Source organism: Ursus americanus, chromosome 2 (genome assembly GCF_024610735.1).
Source record: "Ursus americanus isolate L20-20 chromosome 2, mUrsAme1.1.p, whole genome shotgun sequence".
Lineage (NCBI taxonomy): Eukaryota > Metazoa > Chordata > Mammalia > Carnivora > Ursidae > Ursus > Ursus americanus.
The window spans coordinates 89,477,085-89,498,573 of NC_142128.1; the positions used below are offsets into that span (position 1 = coordinate 89,477,085).

General features: G+C 42.4%; 1 protein-coding gene across 1 annotated transcript in view; it reads left to right on the forward strand.

Moving 5' to 3' along the window:
- The first annotated feature begins 464 nt into the window (after positions 1-464).
- Positions 465-21,489, forward strand: part of ASTN1 (astrotactin 1) — a 294,984-nt gene continuing 273,959 nt past the window's right edge. Inside the window, exon 1 of the mRNA XM_045811403.2 lies at positions 465-1,135. Coding sequence (XP_045667359.1) covers positions 853-1,135 — 283 coding nt within the window. The 5' untranslated portion in view covers positions 465-852. The remainder of the gene's footprint in view (positions 1,136-21,489) is intronic.

Genomic DNA, 21,489 nt, shown 5'->3' on the forward strand with positions numbered 1-21,489 from the left:
GTTACCACTGATAACATTCGTAACAGAAATGAAACAAAGAGCAGAAAAAAGTTGCCAATAACACTTTTGATCTCCTGCTTCACTGTACACCGTGCCTTGGCTTTATTTTGTTGTTCACATCTACCTCTTGAGCTATCTATATCTACAAGCCAAATGTTTCCTCTAAATATTTCTGCAAAGTTAGTGCTGAGTAAAAATATATGCATCCATTTTTTTTTTTAGTCAGCAACCGTTTATCCAACACACGTATGCAAACCTAGTGGATAAAAGGACAAGAATGTGACCACCTAATCCACGAAATAATGGGGGGCTCATTTGCATATACAGAACCCCCCCCCCCCACCTGCTTTCAGGAAGCGCCTTTTAAGGTGTGTGCGCCCTTGTGCCCTTCCCAAGCCATCTGGATGAGGATGCGAGAAGGAAGATTTTACATTGCAAAGACCGATTTTTTAAAAAATGCTGTGCAGGTAGTTCCCAGCCAAGAGCGTGCTCGTGCCGGGGGAGGCGAAGGAGGAGAAAGGCGGCAGCACGGGCAGCCTGCTGGGGGCTGACCTGATTCCCTAGAATCCTCGGCTCCTTTCCTCTCTCCTCCGACGTCCTTCCTTCCCTTCTCTCCTCCTTCCCCCCCTTCCCTTCCCCAGCGAAGCAGCTGCGAGGAACAAAGAACGCGGGCGCTCCGGGAAGCAGCGCGCAAGCCCCGCGCACTGCGCGCGGCGTCTGGCTCCTCCGAGCGGGGCTCTCCCGGCTCCACGTCCCTCCGCAGCCTCCCCCGCCTCCCGCGCTCGCTCGCTCCCGCCCGCTTGCCGCCTCCCCCACCTTCGCGGCGCCGGAGGAAGGCGGCCGGGGCTCAAGATGGCTTTAGCCGGGCTCTGCGCCCTGCTCGCCTGCTGCTGGGGGCCGGCGGCGGTGCTGGCTACGGCCGCCGGCGACGTGGACCCATCCAAGGAGCTGGAGTGCAAGCTCAAGAGCATCACGGTGTCGGCGCTGCCCTTCCTGCGCGAGAACGACCTGAGCATCATGCACAGCCCCTCGGCCTCCGAGCCCAAGCTCCTCTTCTCGGTGCGCAACGACTTCCCGGGAGAAATGGTCGTGGTGGACGACCTGGAAAACACCGAGCTGCCCTACTTCGTGCTGGGTGAGTCCCGGGGGAGGTCGAGGCGGCCCGGCGCCCCCACCCCCCACCCCGGCTCGCTCCACACACCCACTCGCCGCCGACCTCCCCTCCCCCACTCCTACCTCCCTGGATCCGCCCCACGCCCAGCCCGCCCTCCACACCCACCTGCCGGCCGCCGTCTCCTTCTTCCTGACTTCTCCTCAGATCCGACATGGATGCTGGGCCCTCGACCTTCTTGCCGCCCTGCCCCACAGGAGCAGGTTGCTGGAGTCTCTCTGAAACCTTTCCCGGCCTTGACCTCCCCGCTTTCCTTCAGGAGCACATTGACAGAGCACTTGTCTGCGACCAGCTCAACTCCCATAAGCCCTTCTCCCCACTCCCTGGCCACATGTTCCCTTCTTTGCTTCACACCCCCTGGACACCCACTCCCACAGCATTTCCTGGGGGAGTTCGAGGCAGGTACCCCGCCCTCCCCGTGGCAGGCGTGTGTAGGCCACATCGCACTGGCTGGATCTCTAGCCTGCACTCTTGGAGAGGGCTCGCTATCTCTCACCAGGTGACTGGCACTCTCTGGCGTTCCTTCACAACACTCAAGTTTTCTCTCCCCCTGGTGTCCATCCTGCCTCCACGCTTACATGCAAGGATGTCCTCATGCAGCCACCTCCACATGCCCAGGTCGCAGCACAAGGCCTTGGGTAAAAAAATCATCCAACTCTAGTCTTTTCATGTTGGTATCTTCTTTGTTCCCAATGCGACCTTTGGTAGGCAAAGGCATTTCTGCACACAGAATGGTCTTCCTGGCTGAGAGACTCCTCCTCCCTTCCTTTGTTTGTTTACATTTCTCTCTCAGTACCCCTCTATTAATTTTCTTAGGCCACAAAACTCCTTAGGATCCTGGAACCTTCTAATCCACCTCCTTTTCACTGCCAGGCTGCAAAGATATTGTGGTCCTGCTCCAGCATCTTGCAAAGCAGGACAGGTTCATGTGACTTTGTTAACCAAAATTTCCCTCACTTTTCCTTGTGCAGATGTCTCTCTCCCTGCTGTGCACACCCACCATGCAATTCATTTCTTTAGTGATGCTGTAAATCGTCCTTACTTTGCCCATGAGAGAATTCAAAGATAACCCAATTCACAGTTACTGTTCAGATCCAAAAACTGAAAAACAATGAAACTGTCCAGGAGACGAATGTTCCATCTACTTAATGTCCTAACAACTGGAGTTCACTCTGTAGGAACATGGCTTCCTGATGGCCATACATAGGTTAGAGCCACATGTGGAATGTCCTCTAACACCTCCCTGGTGCTCTTTATTCACAAGAGATCTCTTTACGTTGCAAACATTAAGAAGTGGGTGAATAAATCCCTACTCTCCAATCCCTATGGAAAAGCGATTTCAAATATTGCCTGGTCCTTTGAAAAGTTGGTTTGCCGTTCCTGGAGTGCAGCTTAGTTGACCCTGTTAAGTCCAGCCTACACACTTGATGGCATTACTTATTTTTGCATTAAAAACATACCAATAACATAATAAAAACTGGGGGCTGGCTGGGAATGGGGACACTGTGGCTATGCCGCTCATTAAAATGTACAATTGCTGGGTTATTCAGCGGATGTAAATTTTGCTTGGAAGTCATGCTGATGTGCAAGTAACAATCTGTTCATCGTAATAGACAAGAATGAGCATAGGGAATTATGTGTTTCTAAAGAGCCTGTTTGGGGCTCTACATGCCGTGTTTACTGTGCCCGAGGAGGGCTGTGTGTGGTGCATGAAAAAAGGGAAATTGGACTAGCAGGTCTTCAAAATCCCACTTCCTTTTTTGCAGCATCCCAAAGCCGGGGCCTGAAGCCATGATGTGCCAGCTAGGATCCAATGTGCACAGCAAAAGACCAGATGTGAAAGAATGGGGTTTCTGCACCTCTGTGCAGAGCTGCCCACTGCAGCACCCTGCTGGAGTTGCTATGGTAACCTCCTGCAACTTGGCATTTACATACAGGAACAGACACACACTCACTTCAGAGCCAGATGCATTTCCTAAATGCACTGATTGTGTCCTTGCCACCCCATCTCCCCCCAGTCAATGGGGGCATGTTCAGACCTAGTATTCCCAGGGGGAATAGGAGTACTGTCGGCTTGGGTCGGGCAGCACAACTAGGCAGAAAGGGATAGTCCGAGTTCATGGAGGGTAGACTCAAGTGTATAGTTGCTCTCCAAGTTAAGTTTTGTGATCTTGGATTCTGTCACACATGGCCAGTAGTAAGGGCTGTAGTGACTTTGATTTGGAGCTTTCCCTACTCTTATCTCTGGAACTTACTGTGCTGAAGCCATCCCCTGGAGGAATACGAATCCACTGGTCCTGGGAAATTATTGATCATTTACTTCCTCAGCACTCATAGGTATTCTTAGGATAGAGAAGTTAAAAAAATAAAAGGCCCCTGCCGTTGGGTTCGCTCTAGTCAGTGGCCACACACACTGAAATACTTGGAAGAGTTGTAAGTAATAATGCTTGAGTGTGTGGTATGGGTGGTAAGGGGTGTAGGAATGCCCAGGAAGGAACGACTTACGTGACAAGAGCAGTCTCCATGAATGACATGGGCTTCACTAGGGACCTTGACCCAAATCAGGTCCTTTGGTTTCCTTTTGTCTCCAGGATCAAGTCCTCTTACTTCAGTGAGGCAAACAAGGGTCTCATCCTTCTGACTACAGCCCGCTTCTCCAGCCTCATATCCCTACAAGCCTGCTGTAGCCTTTCAGGATTCTTTCAAGACTTTGCAAATACTGTTCCCTCCACCTGGAGTGCTCTTTTCCATTCTCCACTTGGTAGCCATCTATTCTTCCTTCTAAACCCTGCACACCTATCACGTTTCTATGAAGCCTTCCCTCTCCTCCCAAGGCACAGAAGTTTATCCCACTCCTATGCTCTTTGTGTTCATTAAAAAAATCAAAACACAAATGAACGGAATTAAAGATGGATTCGGTTTGGTGTGGCCTGGGGGGGTGAAGCCATTTGAAGTCATGCAACAAAGATAAGCAGTTGGTGGTGGTCGGTGGTGGTGAGAATGAATATGGGATGGTGTGCCGTGTGTATGGTGCAGTACAGAGATTGGCTTCGTGGTAGAAGAGCTGTCAGGACGGTGCCTGGCTCTGTAGAGTGGAGCGTGGTTCTCTGTGTAGAAGCCAGGCAGTGGAGGGCTGGCTTTACATAGAAAGCACTGAAGCCTGACTCCCAGAAGTGACCTCAGCAGGTCAGTCCTGGTTTGCTTGTAGGACGCTACAATATCCCGCAGGGCGGTGGAGGGGGTGGTGGTAACTTCTGTCCTCTTAAGTGAGTTTGCAAATTGTGGTGCAATGCTATATGAGACTTTCAGTTGTGCTTTGTTTGGCTACATGTCATTTTAAGATGTTTTGAATTTGAATGTTTTCAGTCAAGGCCTGCTATCTCGAGATTGTCATATTTCCTTTTTCTTTATGGTATTTCTCTGACAACTCTAAACCAGATAATCTAAACCTACTTTCACAAGTGTTGCAAAAAGCGACAATATCCCAAAGTAAAGGCAGTTTCTATTTTAAGGTATCTGGTTCATAGACCTGGGAACCAAAAAGAAGATGCTATAAAAGCAACCATAGGTGTTTTTTCGGGGGGGGGGGGGTGTAGGGATTGCAATCCAGGAAGCACAGAGTCCATGCAAAAAGGAAAGTTATGCTCATATTGCAAGCAGAGAGTACAGGTTTATAAAAGCAAAACCCACAAGATTACAGAACTTGTTCTGAAAGAATTATGATTGGTGCTGACAGAGTTAAACTGGAGACTACAGGATTGGCTATTTAACTAACAGGTGTTACATTGGATTTCAGTCCAAAGTAGAAGGATGTGTTTCAGGGGGTGGTCAAATTGCAATTGACAAGTTGCAATTGATGAGTTCAAAAGTTCATGGCTATTCTGGAGAATTGAAACAGAAGTGCATGGGCCCTGCTTCCTCAATGTCCTCTGCACCCTGTTTTGAACAGACTCTCTTAGCCATGTTGATTTCACCGTGGAATTTTCCTTAAAAGGCCTTATTACGCTCTCAGGAGAATAGAAAAGGTTTCTTAATTTGCCCATGAAAATTTCATATCTCAACTAAAACTCAGTATCTCAGCTTCAAAACAGTAGACATTCTTGCTGTGGAGCCATATTTGATTTTGAGACAATTGGTTAACCTGAAGTGTAGCTTCTGCATTGAAGTGTGGTTTTCTGAGCTGTGAACAGATTTATCGGACTCGCTACTATTTGAAAGGGATGCTTCTCTGTTTCAGACCCAACTATTGAGTTTGTGCATGTGTAAAACTTTGTGAAGAAAGCTGTTTCTCTGGAGCCTTGGTGTTTGGTTTTAGCTGTCATGGCTTTTGATTGAAGAAGGTACTCCTGAAGATAAATCAATCAGCCTGCAGAGATGTAGTGAGTTCCCACGTGCAAGGTGCTGTTTAAACTGTCTGGAGCAGTCCAGTGTGGTGGTTGAAAGAACAGGCTTTGAAGACCGATCTAGTGTCAACTCCTGGCTTTCCACTTATTCCGACAGTGGAGAAAAGTAAGGATCAGAGAGGTTAAATAATTTACTCAGGGCCACATAGCTAACAATGGTTGATGGCTCCATCACTCGAACTCAGGTCAATGTAACATTTTAACCTTTCTCTTAGTTACTATTTTATGCCTTAAAACTTTCAAAATCTGTTCTTTTTCGTGGTTGGATGAAAGAAGCCCTAGCGATGGTTAGAACGGGGAAAATACACTAACCTGTACAGAAGAATCCTTTATGATTTCTATGTAAATGCCTTTTGGATATCTTTGCCCTCTGAGTGATTTCTCACACAAGGCTTATGCACAGAAGAGAGTGAACTTCATCAAGAAACACTTGCCTGAGTAGGTGTACTTACCTAAGCGGAATTGGGGAATTCTTCCTTACAGCGTCCAAGGGTGGGTAGCCACGTTCCTTGGTGTGTTACGGCGCCCACCATCATGATGAACAACGTGGGGTACTTGGGGATGAAGATACATGTCCAATGCTCTTCTTAGAAAGACCCCACAGAAATGCAAACTGGGAATCCCAGGAGAAGGCTCCGCTGTTAAATGGAGTCATGCAGAAGATGCTGTGGTTTTAGCACCTTGTCCAAAGCCACTGCCTTTTGTATTAAGTGGCCTTAGGCTTAGAATCCACCATCAGAGCCCAGTGGAGCTACTCGAATAGCAGTTTCTGAACTTTTTAATTGGCTTCCAGTGTAATTAATACTGGGCATAATTTTCGACCTTTCTACAAAAGGTGAGCCTTTGCCTAATACGAAACAGCCCTAATTTTTGTCCCATGTCTCTCCATCTCCCCATTTGAGAAGTAACTTTAAAATTTGGTTCTTTTCCTTCCTTTTACTCTCTGCTACGGTGAGCTCCTTAGGTTAACAGTAAACAGATTTGTATAGAGTGGCAGCCCATTTAAGACACGGGAGGATGAATGGCAGTGATCTTCAAGTAGGGTCTTCTACGCTTATATAACTCATGGGAGCAGAATGCACTAATTTATAGTATTGAGAGGTTTATTATTTACTGTTTGTCTACAGAAATGTAGATTTTTACATCAAAGGCATTTTGAATGCAAGAGTGATGAATTTTACAACACTTCAAACACTCTTCTAAATATAGTGATAGGTTTGAATTCAAGTCATTGGAGTTCTTGAAGGAAAAATAAAATACAAGCTTAATTTCTTTATTTTTCTTTGTGGAGTAAAGATTGAGGTCTTGTTTTATAGGAAAAAAAATATATACTTATGGGGATTTTTAGGAATGTAATTAAACCCAAAAGGCTAGTAGTTTCTCAGATTAAGGCCAGTTTATGGGAACAGAACTTGGCATCCTTTCAGCAGGAACATGCCACGTCTTTATTTCTCCACTTTTACACCAAGTTCAAATATATGCACACAGATGGCAGAACAAGCTCTATTTTGAGCAAGTTAATCTCTCAGGACAAGTTAAAGCCTATGATAATTTTTAATGTACCACCATTTGGCATCTATCATCATGTTTTTATTATAAATTTGTAATAGTTATTATTTTATTTTTTAATCACATAATTTAAAACTTTGAGAAAACAAAATGAAGTGCCTCTATTGACTCCTGGGTTTCCAAGGAACACAATTTGTGCAAATTAAATTGGTGCCGATGGTAATCTCAATCGATGTGTGACAACTTTTACAAAACAGTTTGGTATTACACAGCAAAGTTGACAACATGCATGCCTCCCAACCCAGTGATTCCACTTTTAGGTATTTATTGCACAGGAATTTTTATATGTATATTGTTAACCTTAAAAATAAAAGTTATTTTACCAGCAAAAATGGATTTATTTGGGAAAGACAGAGAATTGCAGTTGAGGACATACAGGCTGAGGCAAAGCCATAGGCATGTCTAACAAACAAAGGAGGGTAGGTTATTTCATGGAGAAGGAGGAAGAAGTTGGAAGGGGTTATTTCGAATGAAAGTCCATTGGAAAAAAGCAAGAATTCAGGCTGATGATAATTTGTCATCAGTTGAGTTGCAGGGCTAGTTGACTTCCTGTAGAAGATTCAGTGCGCATCTTTTCCTGTGGGGACCTGAATTGATCACTTTCCTAGGGATGATTCTTCTGTTGGGGTTTGTAACTGATGGTTCTCCCTGTGATTGACATCGAGTGGTAGGGCGCCTCCTTCTAGCCTCCCCGCTTCACGTTAATGAGGTTTCCCTTTATTAATTTTTGCAATACACATGAATATTTGTAGTAGTAGTGTTAGTCATAGCAAAACTTGGAAACAACCCAATGTCCATTAACAGGAGTCTAGAAGTATAGGAGATGTTACAGTCATCCCCCGGAATGTTATCCAGCCATGAGAATAAATGTGTTACAGCCACATACACCAACATGGATACATCTCATAGTGGTAATGCTAAGCGAAGATAAACAACTAGCTGAAAAATACATACAGCACAGTTTCATTTATATAAAATTCAAAGTAACACCACATTGTTTGAGGATATGTAAAGATGTAAAATTTTTTATGAAAAGCAAAGAAAACACAAAATAAAGAATGGGTATTGCCTCTGGTGGAAATGGAAGATAATGGAAGGGGGAGGGAAAGAAGAGGGGCTTCTGACATTCTGGCAGTATTTCATTTTTGTTTTTCTTCCTTTTTTTTTTTTTTAAATAAACTTAGTTTTTTATAACAGTTTTAGATGTACAGAAAAATTGCAAAGGTAGTACAGCGTTCTCCTACCCCACACCCATTTTCTCCTGTTACTAACATTTTATGTTGATAGGATACATTTATTACAATTAAAGAACCAATATTGATATATTGCTATTAACTAAAGCCCATCTTTTATTTAGATTTCCTCAGTTTTTACATTGAGTCATCAAGTCTCCTTAGACTCCTCTTGTCTGTGGCAGTTTTTCAGACTTGTTTTCGATGACCTTAACAGTTTTGGGAAGTATTAGTCAGGTATTTTGCAGGATGTCCCTCAACTGGGATTTGTTTGTTTTCCTGATGATGAAATTGGGGCTCTGAGTTTGGGGAAGGAATCCATTTTCATCACATGTCAAGGGCACATTTGGTCAATATGACTTAGCATTGTTGCTGTTGACCTTGATTCCCTGGCTGAAGTAGAATTTGTCAGATTTTTCACTGTAAGTTACTCTCTTTTTCCCTTTCCATGCTATGCTCTTTGAAGGAAGTCACTATATAGTCTATATTAAGGAGATGGCGAGTTATGGTCCACCATTTAGAGAGTGGAGTATCTACATAAATTATTTTGAATCATTGTACTGAGACAGTTGTCTTTTATCTCTTATTATTTATTTAATCATTTATTTATATCATATAGACTCACAAATACTTATTTTATACTTTGGGTTATAATCCAATACTACTTTATTGATTTTTTTCTTTTAATGATTTTATTTATCTATTTGACAGAGAGAGAGAGACAGCCAGCAAGAGAGGGAACATAAGCAGGGGGAGCAGGAGAGGAAGAAGCAGGCTCCCAGTGGAGCAGGGAGCCCGATGCAGGGCTCGATCCCAGGACCCTGGGATCACGCCCTGAGCTGAAGGCAGACGCTTAATGACTGAGCCACCCAGGCGCCCCTGCTTTATTGATTTTATTGCTGAAATTGTTCCAGCTTTGGCTAATGGGGAGCTCTTTCAGTTGGCTTTTGTGTCCCTTTGACATACCCTCATCAGTGTGGGTTCTTTTTTGTTTGTTTGTTTTTTGAACATTTTGTTACTTTCTATCACTTCCTGCTCTAGCTCATTTTGTATGTTGCCTACCCACCCCGCCCCCAGAGTTCTAGAATCAGCTCTTTCTCCAGTTAGCCCTGATTCTTTTCATTGGAGAATGGTATTAGAAACCCAGATCTAGGCACTGTGTATATTTATTTATACTGGGGTGTTGTTTCTAGGCTCTCTCAGCTGACAGAGCAAGGAAATACATGTGTGTATACTAACTCATATGTACACACATATCTATAAATATTTCTATAAGTAACCATCTGTATCTTATTAAGCTAAGCATGAGTTCATGCTGATGTATCTGGCTGTAATCCGTGATCTAATTATCGTGATCTAATCCATTATCTAATCCATGGATCGTTCTAGCCTCCTCCATTTGTTCATCCCAGTCCAGCAGTGAGAAATCTGGTTCTCACTGTCTTCCATCCATTTATTCAGTTGTTCAATTCCACTATCCATCTGTAACAGTATCAGAATTGTTTAGCCATAACCCCAGTGGGGAAAAACTTGATCAATTAGAGTACAGTTCTTACACACAGCATCTTTCATCTTTAGTCTTAAAAGACCAACCAAAGTTACTTAGGTCAGCACCTCACCCCCACCCCAGGTTGTGTCATACATCTTTGATACAATTAGTATTTTGTCTCATTCTGCATTCCATCCTAGGATCACCCAGCCTCCTAAATGACTTTTTTTTTTTTGATTTGCACACATTGAGATTGATTCTTTGTGTTCTAAAGTTTTGTAGGTTTTTAACAAATGAAATGCATAGTGTTAAATATCTACAATTATAGCATCACTCAGAATAGTTTTACTGCCCTATAAAACCCCCTGCCCTTCCCCCATCTACCCCCCCCCCCTTTACGTCCAAACTCTGGCAACCACAGATCTTTACTGTGGCCACAGTTTTGCCTTTTTTAGAACGTTGTATAATTAGCATCATACAGTGTGTACCCTTTTGAGACTCGCCTCTTCACCTAGCATTACACATTTAAGATTCATCCATCTCTCTCTCTCTCTCTCTCTCTCTTTTTTTGGCTTGATAGCTCATTTATTTTTATTGTTGAATAATATTCCATTGAATGAATATACCAGTTTTTTTAACCATTCACCTGTTGAAGAACCTTTGGTTGCTTACAGTTTTTGGCAATTATGAATAAAAGAGCCATAAATATTAGCATATGGGTTTTCGTGTGCTCTCTTTTTGTTTTATTTATGTAATTTCAGTGCAGAGATTTGCGTTAATCATACTCCTCGATTCGTAATACATTTTATCATAGGCCCATGAAAATCCTCCTCCTTCCAGTGGTTCATGTATTTGGCTGTTTGTTTCTCTTTACCGCTACTCCCGGTTCCCACCTACCCTTCCCCATAGGCAAGCACTCTAATTTCCCTAGTGTTTATCTTTTTTAGGAGGTATGTGTTCTTGTAAAACATGAATAATTTTGTGTTTATGTTTTTTTTTAAGATTTTATTTATTTATTTGACAGAGAGAGAGGCAGCAAGAGAGGGAACACAAGCAGGGGGAGTGGGAGAGGGGGAGGAGGCTTCCTACTGAGCAGGGAGCCCAACACGGGGCTCCATCATGACCTGAGCCCAAGGCAGACGCTTAATGACTGAGCCACCCAGGCGCCCCGTTTTCATGTATTTTTTTTTAATTTAACTAAATGGTGATGCAATATAACATACTGATTCTTCCTCTTTTCAGTCGGCACTATATTTTTAAGACCTACTGATGTTACTAGGTGCAAATAGACCCAACACTGTCCAACTGAGCTTTCTGTGATAATGATAATGTTCTGCCTGCTGCAGTATGGTAGTCCCGAGCCACATGCTGCTCTTCAGCGCTTGAAATGCAGCTAGTGCAGATGAAGAGCGGAATTTTTTATTTTTTAAAAAAAATGTAACTAATTTGCATTTAAGTATCCTCCTGTGGCTGGTGGCTGCCGTATTGAATAGTACGCATGTAGAACATTTCCGTCATCTTTGCAGAAGGGTTTATTGGCTAGTACAGGTGTGGCCCGTTCGGATTGCTGCAGAGCATTTCATGATAGGCATCCACCATATTTACCAATCTTTTCAATGATGGAGACCAGGTCACCTCCAGCTCCTCATCACTATAAATAATTATAGTGCTGCAATTATCGTCTTTGCGCGTATTTCCTTGGGGACTGTTGTTAAAATTTCTCTGGGATATATAAGCAGGAGTAGAATTGCTGCTTCATAAAGATTATCTATATTTATTTTGACTAATACCGTCAAATTATGCTCAGAATGGCTGTACTAGTCTGCATGCTCATCGGTAGTACTTGAGGGTTACTATACCCCGATACCCCCACCAACCCTTGTCTTTGTTCAGTGTTCTCGTATTTGTCCGTTTGCTACGTGTGAAGTGATATCTCGTTGTTATTTTGTATTTTCAGAAGTACTTTAAATCCTAAGGAGATTATCCCTTTGACTGTAATAGGAGTTACAAATATATTTTCCCCCAGATTACTATATGTCTCGTGATTTTGCCCATGTTTTTGTGTAGCTGGTTGGTTTTCCAAAAGCTTTGGAATTTTCTGGAAGTTAGTATTTATTTTTGGCTTCCATACCTTAAATCTCAGTTGGAAAGTTCTTCCTCACTTAAAGATTATAAAAGGATTCATCATTTTCTCTTCTTATAGTCTAATGGTTTCGTTCTTTGCATTTAAATATTTGATATATTTTGAACATTCTGACATATTCTATGAAATATAACCTTACCCAGATGCACTGTAGGAAGTACCAACTTTAGCTCTCCAGATGGTTACTCAGATGTCTCAGTGCCATTTATTAAATAGTTTGTGATTTCCCCTTTGATTAGAGGTGTCATCTTTATCACATACTGAATTCCTTAATACATTTAAGTCTATCTGAACTTCTGTTCTAGTACTATATATAATATATAATATATATATACATGAATATATATATAGTATGTATATATATATTCATGTGCCTATCCACATTGTTTTAATTATTGAAAGCTCTACTCTGTATTGTTGTATGTTTTAATGTTTAGTAGAACTAGTCACCATCTGCTACTTTTTTTTTTTTTTTAATTACCTTGGGGGGAATTAAGTCCTTTTGATGTTGAGTTTTTCTACTTAATAACTTGATGTGTTTGTGTTTGTTCAGGCTCTGGTCTTTCCTTTAGTACAGTTTTAAAGGTTCTTCTTTCTCCTCATAAAGTTCTTGTACATTTCTTGCTGGATTTACTTCTAGGTATTTTGTCTTTCTGTTCTTTTGTAGAAGGAGTATTCTATATACACATATGTAGCATATATATTATATATTTTATATGTATGTATGTATGTATATATATTCTAAATGATTAGTTTGTGTATATCAAAGATCTTGATATTCTTGTGTTAATTTTCAGCTGCCACTACCTTACTAAATTCTTTAGCTATAGTTGTGTTTTAGTTGGTTCTCTTGAATATTTTAGGTATGCAGACATATCATAGGCAAATATTGATCATTTATATTGTCCCCTCAAAATTTTATTTCTTTGATTTTATTTTCCTGTCTAATTACACTGGTGGTGACTACAGTACAATGTCAAAGAAAAATGTGATAATGTGATTCCTTGTCTTTTCCTGACTTTAATGGTGGCAACACTACTGTCTTGCCATTATGATAATTGCTTTGTGTTAAGATTGATAAACATTATCATGTTAAGGAAGAATTGAGTGTTTCTTTCTTTATCAAGAATGGCTTTTTCAAAGATTCTATTTATTTATTTGAGAGAGAGAGAAAGAGAGAGAGAAAGAGAGGACGCACGTGCACATACAAACGGCAGGGGGGAGCAGAAGGGGAGGGGTAGGGAAGGGGAAAGAATCTCAGGCAGGCTCTGTGCCGAGCATAGAGCCCAATGTGGGGCTCAGTCTCCTGACCCCGAGATCATGACCCAAGCTGAAACCAAGAGTCCAACACTTAACCGACTGTGCCACCCAGGCACCCCATCAAGAATGAATTTTTTAAAATACTAAAATTTTTTTAGTATCCATAATCATGTGATTTTTCTTCTTAGATTTATTAAAAGGATAAATTATATAAGTGGATTTTCTAATATTGAACTATCCTTGCATTCCTGAAACAACCCGCACTTGATAAATAGTGAATTATTCCTTTAATGTGTTGCTGGATTCTGTTTGCTAATATTTCATTCAAGATATTTTGCATCAGTATTCCTAAGTAAAGTTAGCCTCAGATTTTCTTTCTCTCTGCGTGTAACCTTTGGCAGGATTTAGTATCAATTTTACATTTACTTTATAAAATAATTTTCAAGTTTTCTTTCTTTCTTTGCTCCAGAGTAATTTATATAGCATTGAAATGATCTATAAGGCCTATAGCCATAGCCACTGTCCTACATGGTGTGGTAAATGCAATGACTGAGCTAAGAACTCACTGGTTGCTTTGTTGGTCAGCAATGAACTACTGAATGAGGTAGGATAATGGGAAGTTCTTTCCAGAGAAAATACTCTGAGTTGAGATTAAAGGATGGTGGAATTTAATCTGGAAACCATGAGGGTTCTCAGGTTTCAGGAAAAGTTAGGAGCTCCATCAGATGGGAGCAGGATATAGAAAGTGTGAAAAGCAAAATGGGAGAAAGGAAGTGCAGTATAGAAATATTTAAGTGCTATCTTTGGGACCTATGTCAAAAGTTGACAGCCTTTAGGTAAGGGGGCATGAAGCTAAGGATATAAACCATAGAAATGCCTGGTGAGACTCTTTCACTGTTGCCAATTTCTTGGTGGCTTTTGTAACTCTAAATAGTGAGGGAATACTTTCAGTGAATATGCCACACCACAAAACTCCATGAGGCAGAACTCCCAATAAAACTTGTATATGTATAGCACCATCTGGAGATGTGCAGGGCAAGTCTGGGCACATCTAGTGACCTTGACGGATGGCTTCAGATTGTCATGTTCTCTCTGTACATCTACTTTCCCTCCAAATTTTGGAAATTAAAATTCACTCATTTTTCCCCATTATAATCTCATCCTGTGCCTTGACCTTATTCTCTTTCCCATGTCCCCTCTCTTATGTTTCCCAGCGTCCTCTGGATGGCTCTTTTCAGTCTAGTAATAATCAGAATATAGTCTGAAAGTGTGCAGTGGCAACAAGGGGGATACTTTATCAAGAAGTGTCCTCTGGGGGCACCTGGGTAGCGCAGTCGTTAAAGCGTCTGCCTTCGGCTCAGGGCGTGATCCCGGCATTCCGGGATCGAGTCCCACATCGGGCTCCTCCGCTGGGAGCCTGCTTCTTCCTCTCTCACTCGCCTGCTGTGTTCCCTCTCTCGCTGGCTGTCTCTCTGTCACATAAATAAATAAAATCTTTAAAAAAAAAAAAAAAAAAAAGAAGTGTCCTCTGAACACTTTCTTATAATGTTCTCTAAGCACATAAGAGGGGTGGCCATTCCCTATTTTCTTCGCTGATGCTTCCATACCAAGTGTTCTTAGCCTCAGCATCATGAATGGGCTGCCGAGTCCATTAAGTATAAAATTTGTGTGTAAGTGCAATTTCCTGGAAAGAGAGCCCATAGCTTAATCAGATTTTTAAAGGGATACTGTAAGTAGGAAAGAGATTAATCTTCTGGAACAATGAGACCTTTACAAATTACTTAAAGAAGAAAAATTTATTCTCTCTCAGACTACAGTTCCAAGGGGGAGGGGTTCAGTTTGGAAGGGCAGCTCCATTCCATGCACTTCTTCAGAAACCAGGGTCCTTCCATCTTGCTGCTCTGATGCCCGGACCAGCAGGTTTACCAGCATGTTTCTGCTTACAGGAAGGAGAAGGGCAGAAGTACAGGGTGACGATATTCTTTTTATTTAAGCAAGTGAGACAAATATTGCACGTATCCCATCTACACACATGCTTTTGGTGAGAACTTTGTCATATGTCCTAAGTCCAGGCATATGATGCTGGGAACTTCAGTTTTAGCTGGGTGGCCATGTGCTCAACTTTAATTCTAGGCAGAAAGAAAGAGAGAATATGGAGTGTCTGGGTGGCTCAGTCAGTTAAGTGTCTGACTCTTGGTTTTGGCTCAGGTCATGATCTCAGGGTCCTGGGATGGAGCCCTGTGTCAGGCTCCGTGGTCAGCGAGGAGTCTGCCTGAGGATTCTCTCTCTCCTGCCTCTCCCCCTCTCCCTGCTCACATGGTCTCTCTTGCTCTCTCTCACTTTTCAAATAAATAAATAAATCTAAAAAAAAAAAAAAAGGAAGAGAGGACAGATTTTTGGGTAAAAGAATAGTCTCTGTCACAGGAACTTCAAAAAAGTTAAGAGCCATCCTTCTAGACCCATACAGTTCTACTCTCCTTCTGGAAGACACCTCCTTTTTGGAAGTACACATCTTCAACTTTGTCACCTTCTGCCCTTCCTTCTCCTTATTCTTGGTACTGCCCCTCTGTCTTTTCTCTCTGTCTCATCTCCTGCCTTCACCTAAGCACATTTCTTGAATTATGTAGACCTTTATTCTTAAAAGGCAAGATAGCAAATATTTTAGGCTTTTCAGGACATATGGTCTCTGTTGCAGCTACCTAACTATATATCTTTGTGGTGGAAAAGCAGCCATAGACAATATGAAAATGAATGGGTGTGGCTGTTCCATTAAAACTTTATTTTCACAAATAGGCAAGTGGCCCACATGTCACTGTTTGCCAACCCCTGATGTAGACAATATATCCTATTTCCTACTTCATAAATTCCTTGCTTCTCAGTACTTCATAGACCTTCAGAAACCCATTTCATTCACTGGTAACTGTGTTCACAAGCCCTCATCTCTGAAAGTCCTCCAGCTGAAACTGGTCTGTTCATACCACAGATTATTCTTTCCAGCTCTTTCCTGCTCTCCCTTATACTCTGACTTATATTTGACCTTTGAAATTCACCATTTCATTGATCCTTTTTTTTTTTAAAGATTTTATTTGTTTATTTGAGATAGAGTGAGAGAGCGAGCACATGCATGAGCAGGGGGAGGGGCAGAGCGAGAAAGAGAAGCAGACTCTCCCCTGAGCAGGGAGCCCAACGTGACGCTCGATCCCAGGACCTCAAGATCATGACCTGAGTTAAAGGCAGATGCTTCACTGACTGAGCCACCCAGGTGGGTGCCCCTTCATTGATCCTTTTATTTTCCTCACGTCTATTAGAATGCCTTGGGCAACGCTTCCTTTTCCTGGAAGTACCTCCTTATTAGAACCTCAAATTCATTACTTCTTGTTACTGTATAGCATCTACTAGTAAATGTCCAAATTTGGATCCGTTCCCCTGTATCCGCATGTTTTACTTTGACCCCCCCACTGAATGCCAGGGTTTGTATATAAATTCTCCCATTTGCCTGGATTGGTGGCACCATACATATCTGAGTTCTAATCTCTGTTTGGCCCTTAACATCGCTTATTATTTTTTTATTGTCCTTGATCAACTTGTCTTCTCAAGTTGACTTGAGACTATTTCAAATCTTTAGTAGGTAGTCAAGCTCCCAATCTAATTTCTGTATCTCTTCATGTAGCATAAGACCTTGTCTCATACTTTATCTCAATATTGAGGCTGATTATTGGGTATCATTTCTGTACACCCCCAACTCTCAAACTTGTAGGCTTACTTCCACATTCATTCTTAACTTCTCATTTCCAACTGCCAATATTTTTTCAGCAGCTGGTGGGTATTGGTCATGGTACCAGGCTCTCAGGATGCAGTGAGAAATAAAAAACACAATTTCAGATTCACAGAACAAAGAATTCTGCCTCTTCTGGTGCCTCACTGTGTCTATGATTCCTCTCTTCTAGACCTTTCCTTTGTCTTGACCTTTCCTTTTCCTAGATCTCTCCTTTCAGTCTATAGTCATGTCTCTCCTATCTTAACAAAAATTTCCCACTTCCTAGTATATCCCAATAGCAAGCACCTGATCAGTCTCTCCCTGTTCAGGATGGCTTTTAGCTTGCTGACTGCTTCATTGCACCAAGGTGCTGTGTGCAATCCAGGGAACCTTCGTCTGTCCTTGTCTTAATGGTCCCACTGTTACATTGCCACTGCTGATCTTCCTTGAAATTGTCTCCTCCTTTTCTTGGGTAACGCAAAGGTAGGAAGGTACCTTGTAAAACTGGAAGAAAGCCAGTGCGGCCGTAGCATAAAGACAAAAGAGAACTCTCCGTATCAGCTGATGGTGCCTTCAGAAGCTTTATGATTTTCCAGCTTGTACTGTATTGACTCCCAGGACCTGCTGGAGAAAGCTCATGATTCTTAGCAAGACGTGAAGGGTACTCCACGATTTGCTTCCTACCAGTCTGCTACTGTGTCAGACTGACCTCATGTTAGTTTGGAATTCTTCCATTATAAGTAAGAGAAAACTTGAACTGAGGCAATGATAAAGGGGATTTGTTGGCTTGGGTCAGTGAAAGCAGTAATTGGGCTTACTGTTATCAGGGCTCCGACTCTGTGTCTCTTTAGTTCATGGCTTTGGCCTCCTCTCTATGTGGTCAGTGTCCTTACACTGGTTGTTAAACAGCGTAGCAGTTGCAGACACCACATCCAGATGGAGTGTGTCCAGAGAAAGAGTCAGGATTGCTTCTGAGAGCTTGCACAAGCGGAAGAAGGCTGCTCTCTCCCAGCAGCCCCCTGCAAGCCACTGCTTGCAAATCGTCGTGTGAGTTGACTTAGGCCTGCCCATCTCTGGCTCAGTCTCTGTGCCAAGAGGGATGAAATATCTGCTCAGCTTCAACGAAGCGGCCCGTTCTGGAGCTGAGGTCGTACTCCCAGACCGCATGGAGAGAGGGAGAGTGAGGAGGAAACTTCTGAGTCACTTCAGCCCCTTCCACTTCATAAATCACGAAGGCTGACTTTTGCTCTCTCTTTTATTCTCCCCCCCCAATTCCTTTTGTTCTTCCATATACATCTTAGGTACGACCTCCTCTTCCGAGGGTTCTTTGCCTTCCCTGTTCTCCTAGCACTCCGTGCATACTTCCCTAGTAATACTCTGTAAATCTAAAATTATTTTCTTTACCGATTGCTTATCCCATGAAAGCATAAGTGCCTCAGAGAGAGGGAGAGAGAGTGCGTGTGCATACGTGCAAGCTAGGGGAAGGTTGGAGAGGGAGAGAGAGAATCCCAAGCAGGCTCCCTGCAGAGTGAGGAGCCCAATGTAGGGCTTGATTTCACAACCCTGAGATCATGACTGAGCCAAAGCCAAGAGCTGGACACTTAACTGACTGAGCCACCCAGGCTCCCCAAAGGCAAAGTGTTTCCTTCCTTTTTTTTATTATGATATGTTAGTCACCATACAGTACATCATAAGTTTTTGATGTAGTGCTCCATGATTCATTGTTTGCGTATAACACCCAGTGCACCCTACAACACGTGCCCTCCTTAATACCCTTCACCAGGCTAGCCCATCTTCCCCCCCATTCCCCTCCACTCTAAAACCCTCAGTTTGTTTCCTGGAGTCCATAATCTCTCGTGATTCATTCCCCCTCTGTTTACCACCCCTTCATTTTTCCCTTCCTACTCCTAATGATTTCCCTGCTATTCCTTATGTTCCACGAATAAGTGAAGCCATATGATAGTTGTCTTTCTCTGCTTGACTTATTTCACTTAGCATAATCGCCTCCAGTTCCATCTATGTTGATGCAAATGGTGGGTAATCATCCTTTCTGATGGCTGAGTAATATTCCATTGTATATATGGACCACATCTTCTTTATCCATTTGTCTGTTGAAGGGCATCTCGGCTCCTTCCATGGTTTGGCTGTTGGGGACAATGCTGCTATGAACATTGGGGTGTGTGTGCCCCTTCTTTTCACTATGTCTATATCAAGGCAGACAGTTTTTTAATCATTTCAGTATCCTCAGCTTCTAGTACAGTGTTGCTTGTTTGGCGTGGTGTATGTGTTTTGTGAAAACATATTGGGCTTATTTGCACTGAGCTTCACCAAGCTGACTCCTGCGGAGCCTTGGCGTTTAGCTCAGGGGTTCTTAAAGTATCCCACAAACCTTTCCATGGATGATGAGACCCCTTCCGCAGGCTCTTTGAAGTGAAAACTATTTTCATAATATTAAAGTCTTATCTGTCTTTTTCACTGAGTTGGTATTTGCACTGATGCAAAAGCAGTGGCGGGAAAAGCTGCAGGTGTCTTAGCGGAATTCCGGCAGTGACACCAAACCCTACTGGTAGCCGTTCAGCTTTTCACCACACTCAGCGGTTGTCCCACAAATCCAGTGTTACTTGGGGATATCCTAGACGAAGCAGTCTCAGTTACTAATTTTCTAATTTTGGCCCTTGAGCACATGTTGTCTTAATATTCTAACTGAGAGAATGGGAAGCACACACGACTTCTGCTAGAAGCTGACGTGTGAGTGTTTGAGTTGCAAGCTCAACTATCTGCTTCTGTCGTATACCATAATTTTTGCTTGACAGAACAAGCGAACTGTATTTATTCAGACTTGGGAATTTGGCCGACATTTTTCTTGAAAATGAACAAAGTGAGCTTGGAAAATAACTGACAACATTTGTAGCCAACGATGAAACACAAGCTTTCAAGAGAAAAAAAACCATGGAATATTATAACAACTTGTGAATGCCACAGCGAGCTTGACAGCTTTTCAATACTTATAGACTTGACTCATGAGACCAGTAATGCTATTCATGAATGAGAGTTTTTGCAGTTGTATAACGAACTGTGCCAACATTTGGAAGATGTGTGGAAATCCATGAGACACTATTTTCGAAACGACCAGTGCATGACGTTTTAAAACTGTGTGAGTAAAAAAGTACATTCAGATTTCAACATGGATGATGGATTTTAATGAAGACCATACAGAATCTTCCAGGTATGGTTTCTGGTTCCACATAGCCATTCACCTTTATAAGGAAGTTATTACTTACTGAGCTTTGGTGTACTATCAAAAAAAAAAAAAATCCACAATTTCCTCAAATAGCTATTAAAAGACTCCTCCCTTTTCTAGATTCATCACTCTGGGAGGCAAGATTTTCTTCATATACTTCAGCCAAAGTATTCTGCAATATCTTTAATGCAGAAGCAGGGATAAAAATCCAGCTGTCCTTTATTTAGCTGGGTATTTAAAAGAGTTTTGAGAAATCTAAGATGATGTCACTCCTCTCACTATTTCTTTTATCATAAAAATATTATGTTTTTTTTTTCATAAAATACATGGCTTTTGTTAACATGTAATGGGTTTCTTACTATTGTTTTTAGATGAATTAATGATTACTTATGATATTTCTCGGCTCTGGCTTCAGTTATGGTAAACATTGATAGCAGAGCCCAGGTAGAACCACGAAAGCTCATCGCGGATCCCGTAATTTTTAAGAAGGAAGAATGGTTGTTGAGACCCAGAAGTTTGAGAGTGGCTGATCTCAGGGCACCTCAGCCAGGAACTGACCCTGAGGCCGCAGGGAGTTAGTTATCTTCCACGTGAACTGTGGAGCACTTGGTTCATGTCTCTGTTACAACACTTCCCACAGAACAACCTATTAGTCTGTCTGCCTGTTGTTTCTGGCCTGTGCTCCTAGCGCTGGTTCGTCTCTGCTGCACAGTACTTGGTGAATGAACAGAAGAATGAATGAGCAAATGAATAAATGAAGGCTCGAAGGTCTCTTCATTCTACTGTAGCTCTGTTTGTAGTTACTGAATCGTAATGAGTGTTCTGTGGTTCCTCTGGGGGACAGAGCTTAATTCACACACATGATAATAAGCTCTACCAGGTAGATGGGCTGTGTGTAGCCCCCATGCCTTTCAGCCGTGTGGGAGAATTTCTAACAGGCCAAAGACAAAGTGGGTGATGAAGAATCTCAGAGTCCTGGTGCTTAACGCTGCTGGCTTACAGAGGGGCTTTGCTTCAGTCACTTTCTTTAGGACTTTGGAAACACTGTAGAGTGAGCCTGGAAGGCACACTGTTATCATTACGTAAAGGTCATGGGAGAGGGCGATTGTAGAACTGTGACATTTAAAGCAATTTTGGCTTCTTTCCTAGGGGTTTTGAGATTAAAGGTAAGGGGTATGGCTGTTGTTCTAGACCCACCTGGAAGAGTTTGAGCTGCCTGAAGAC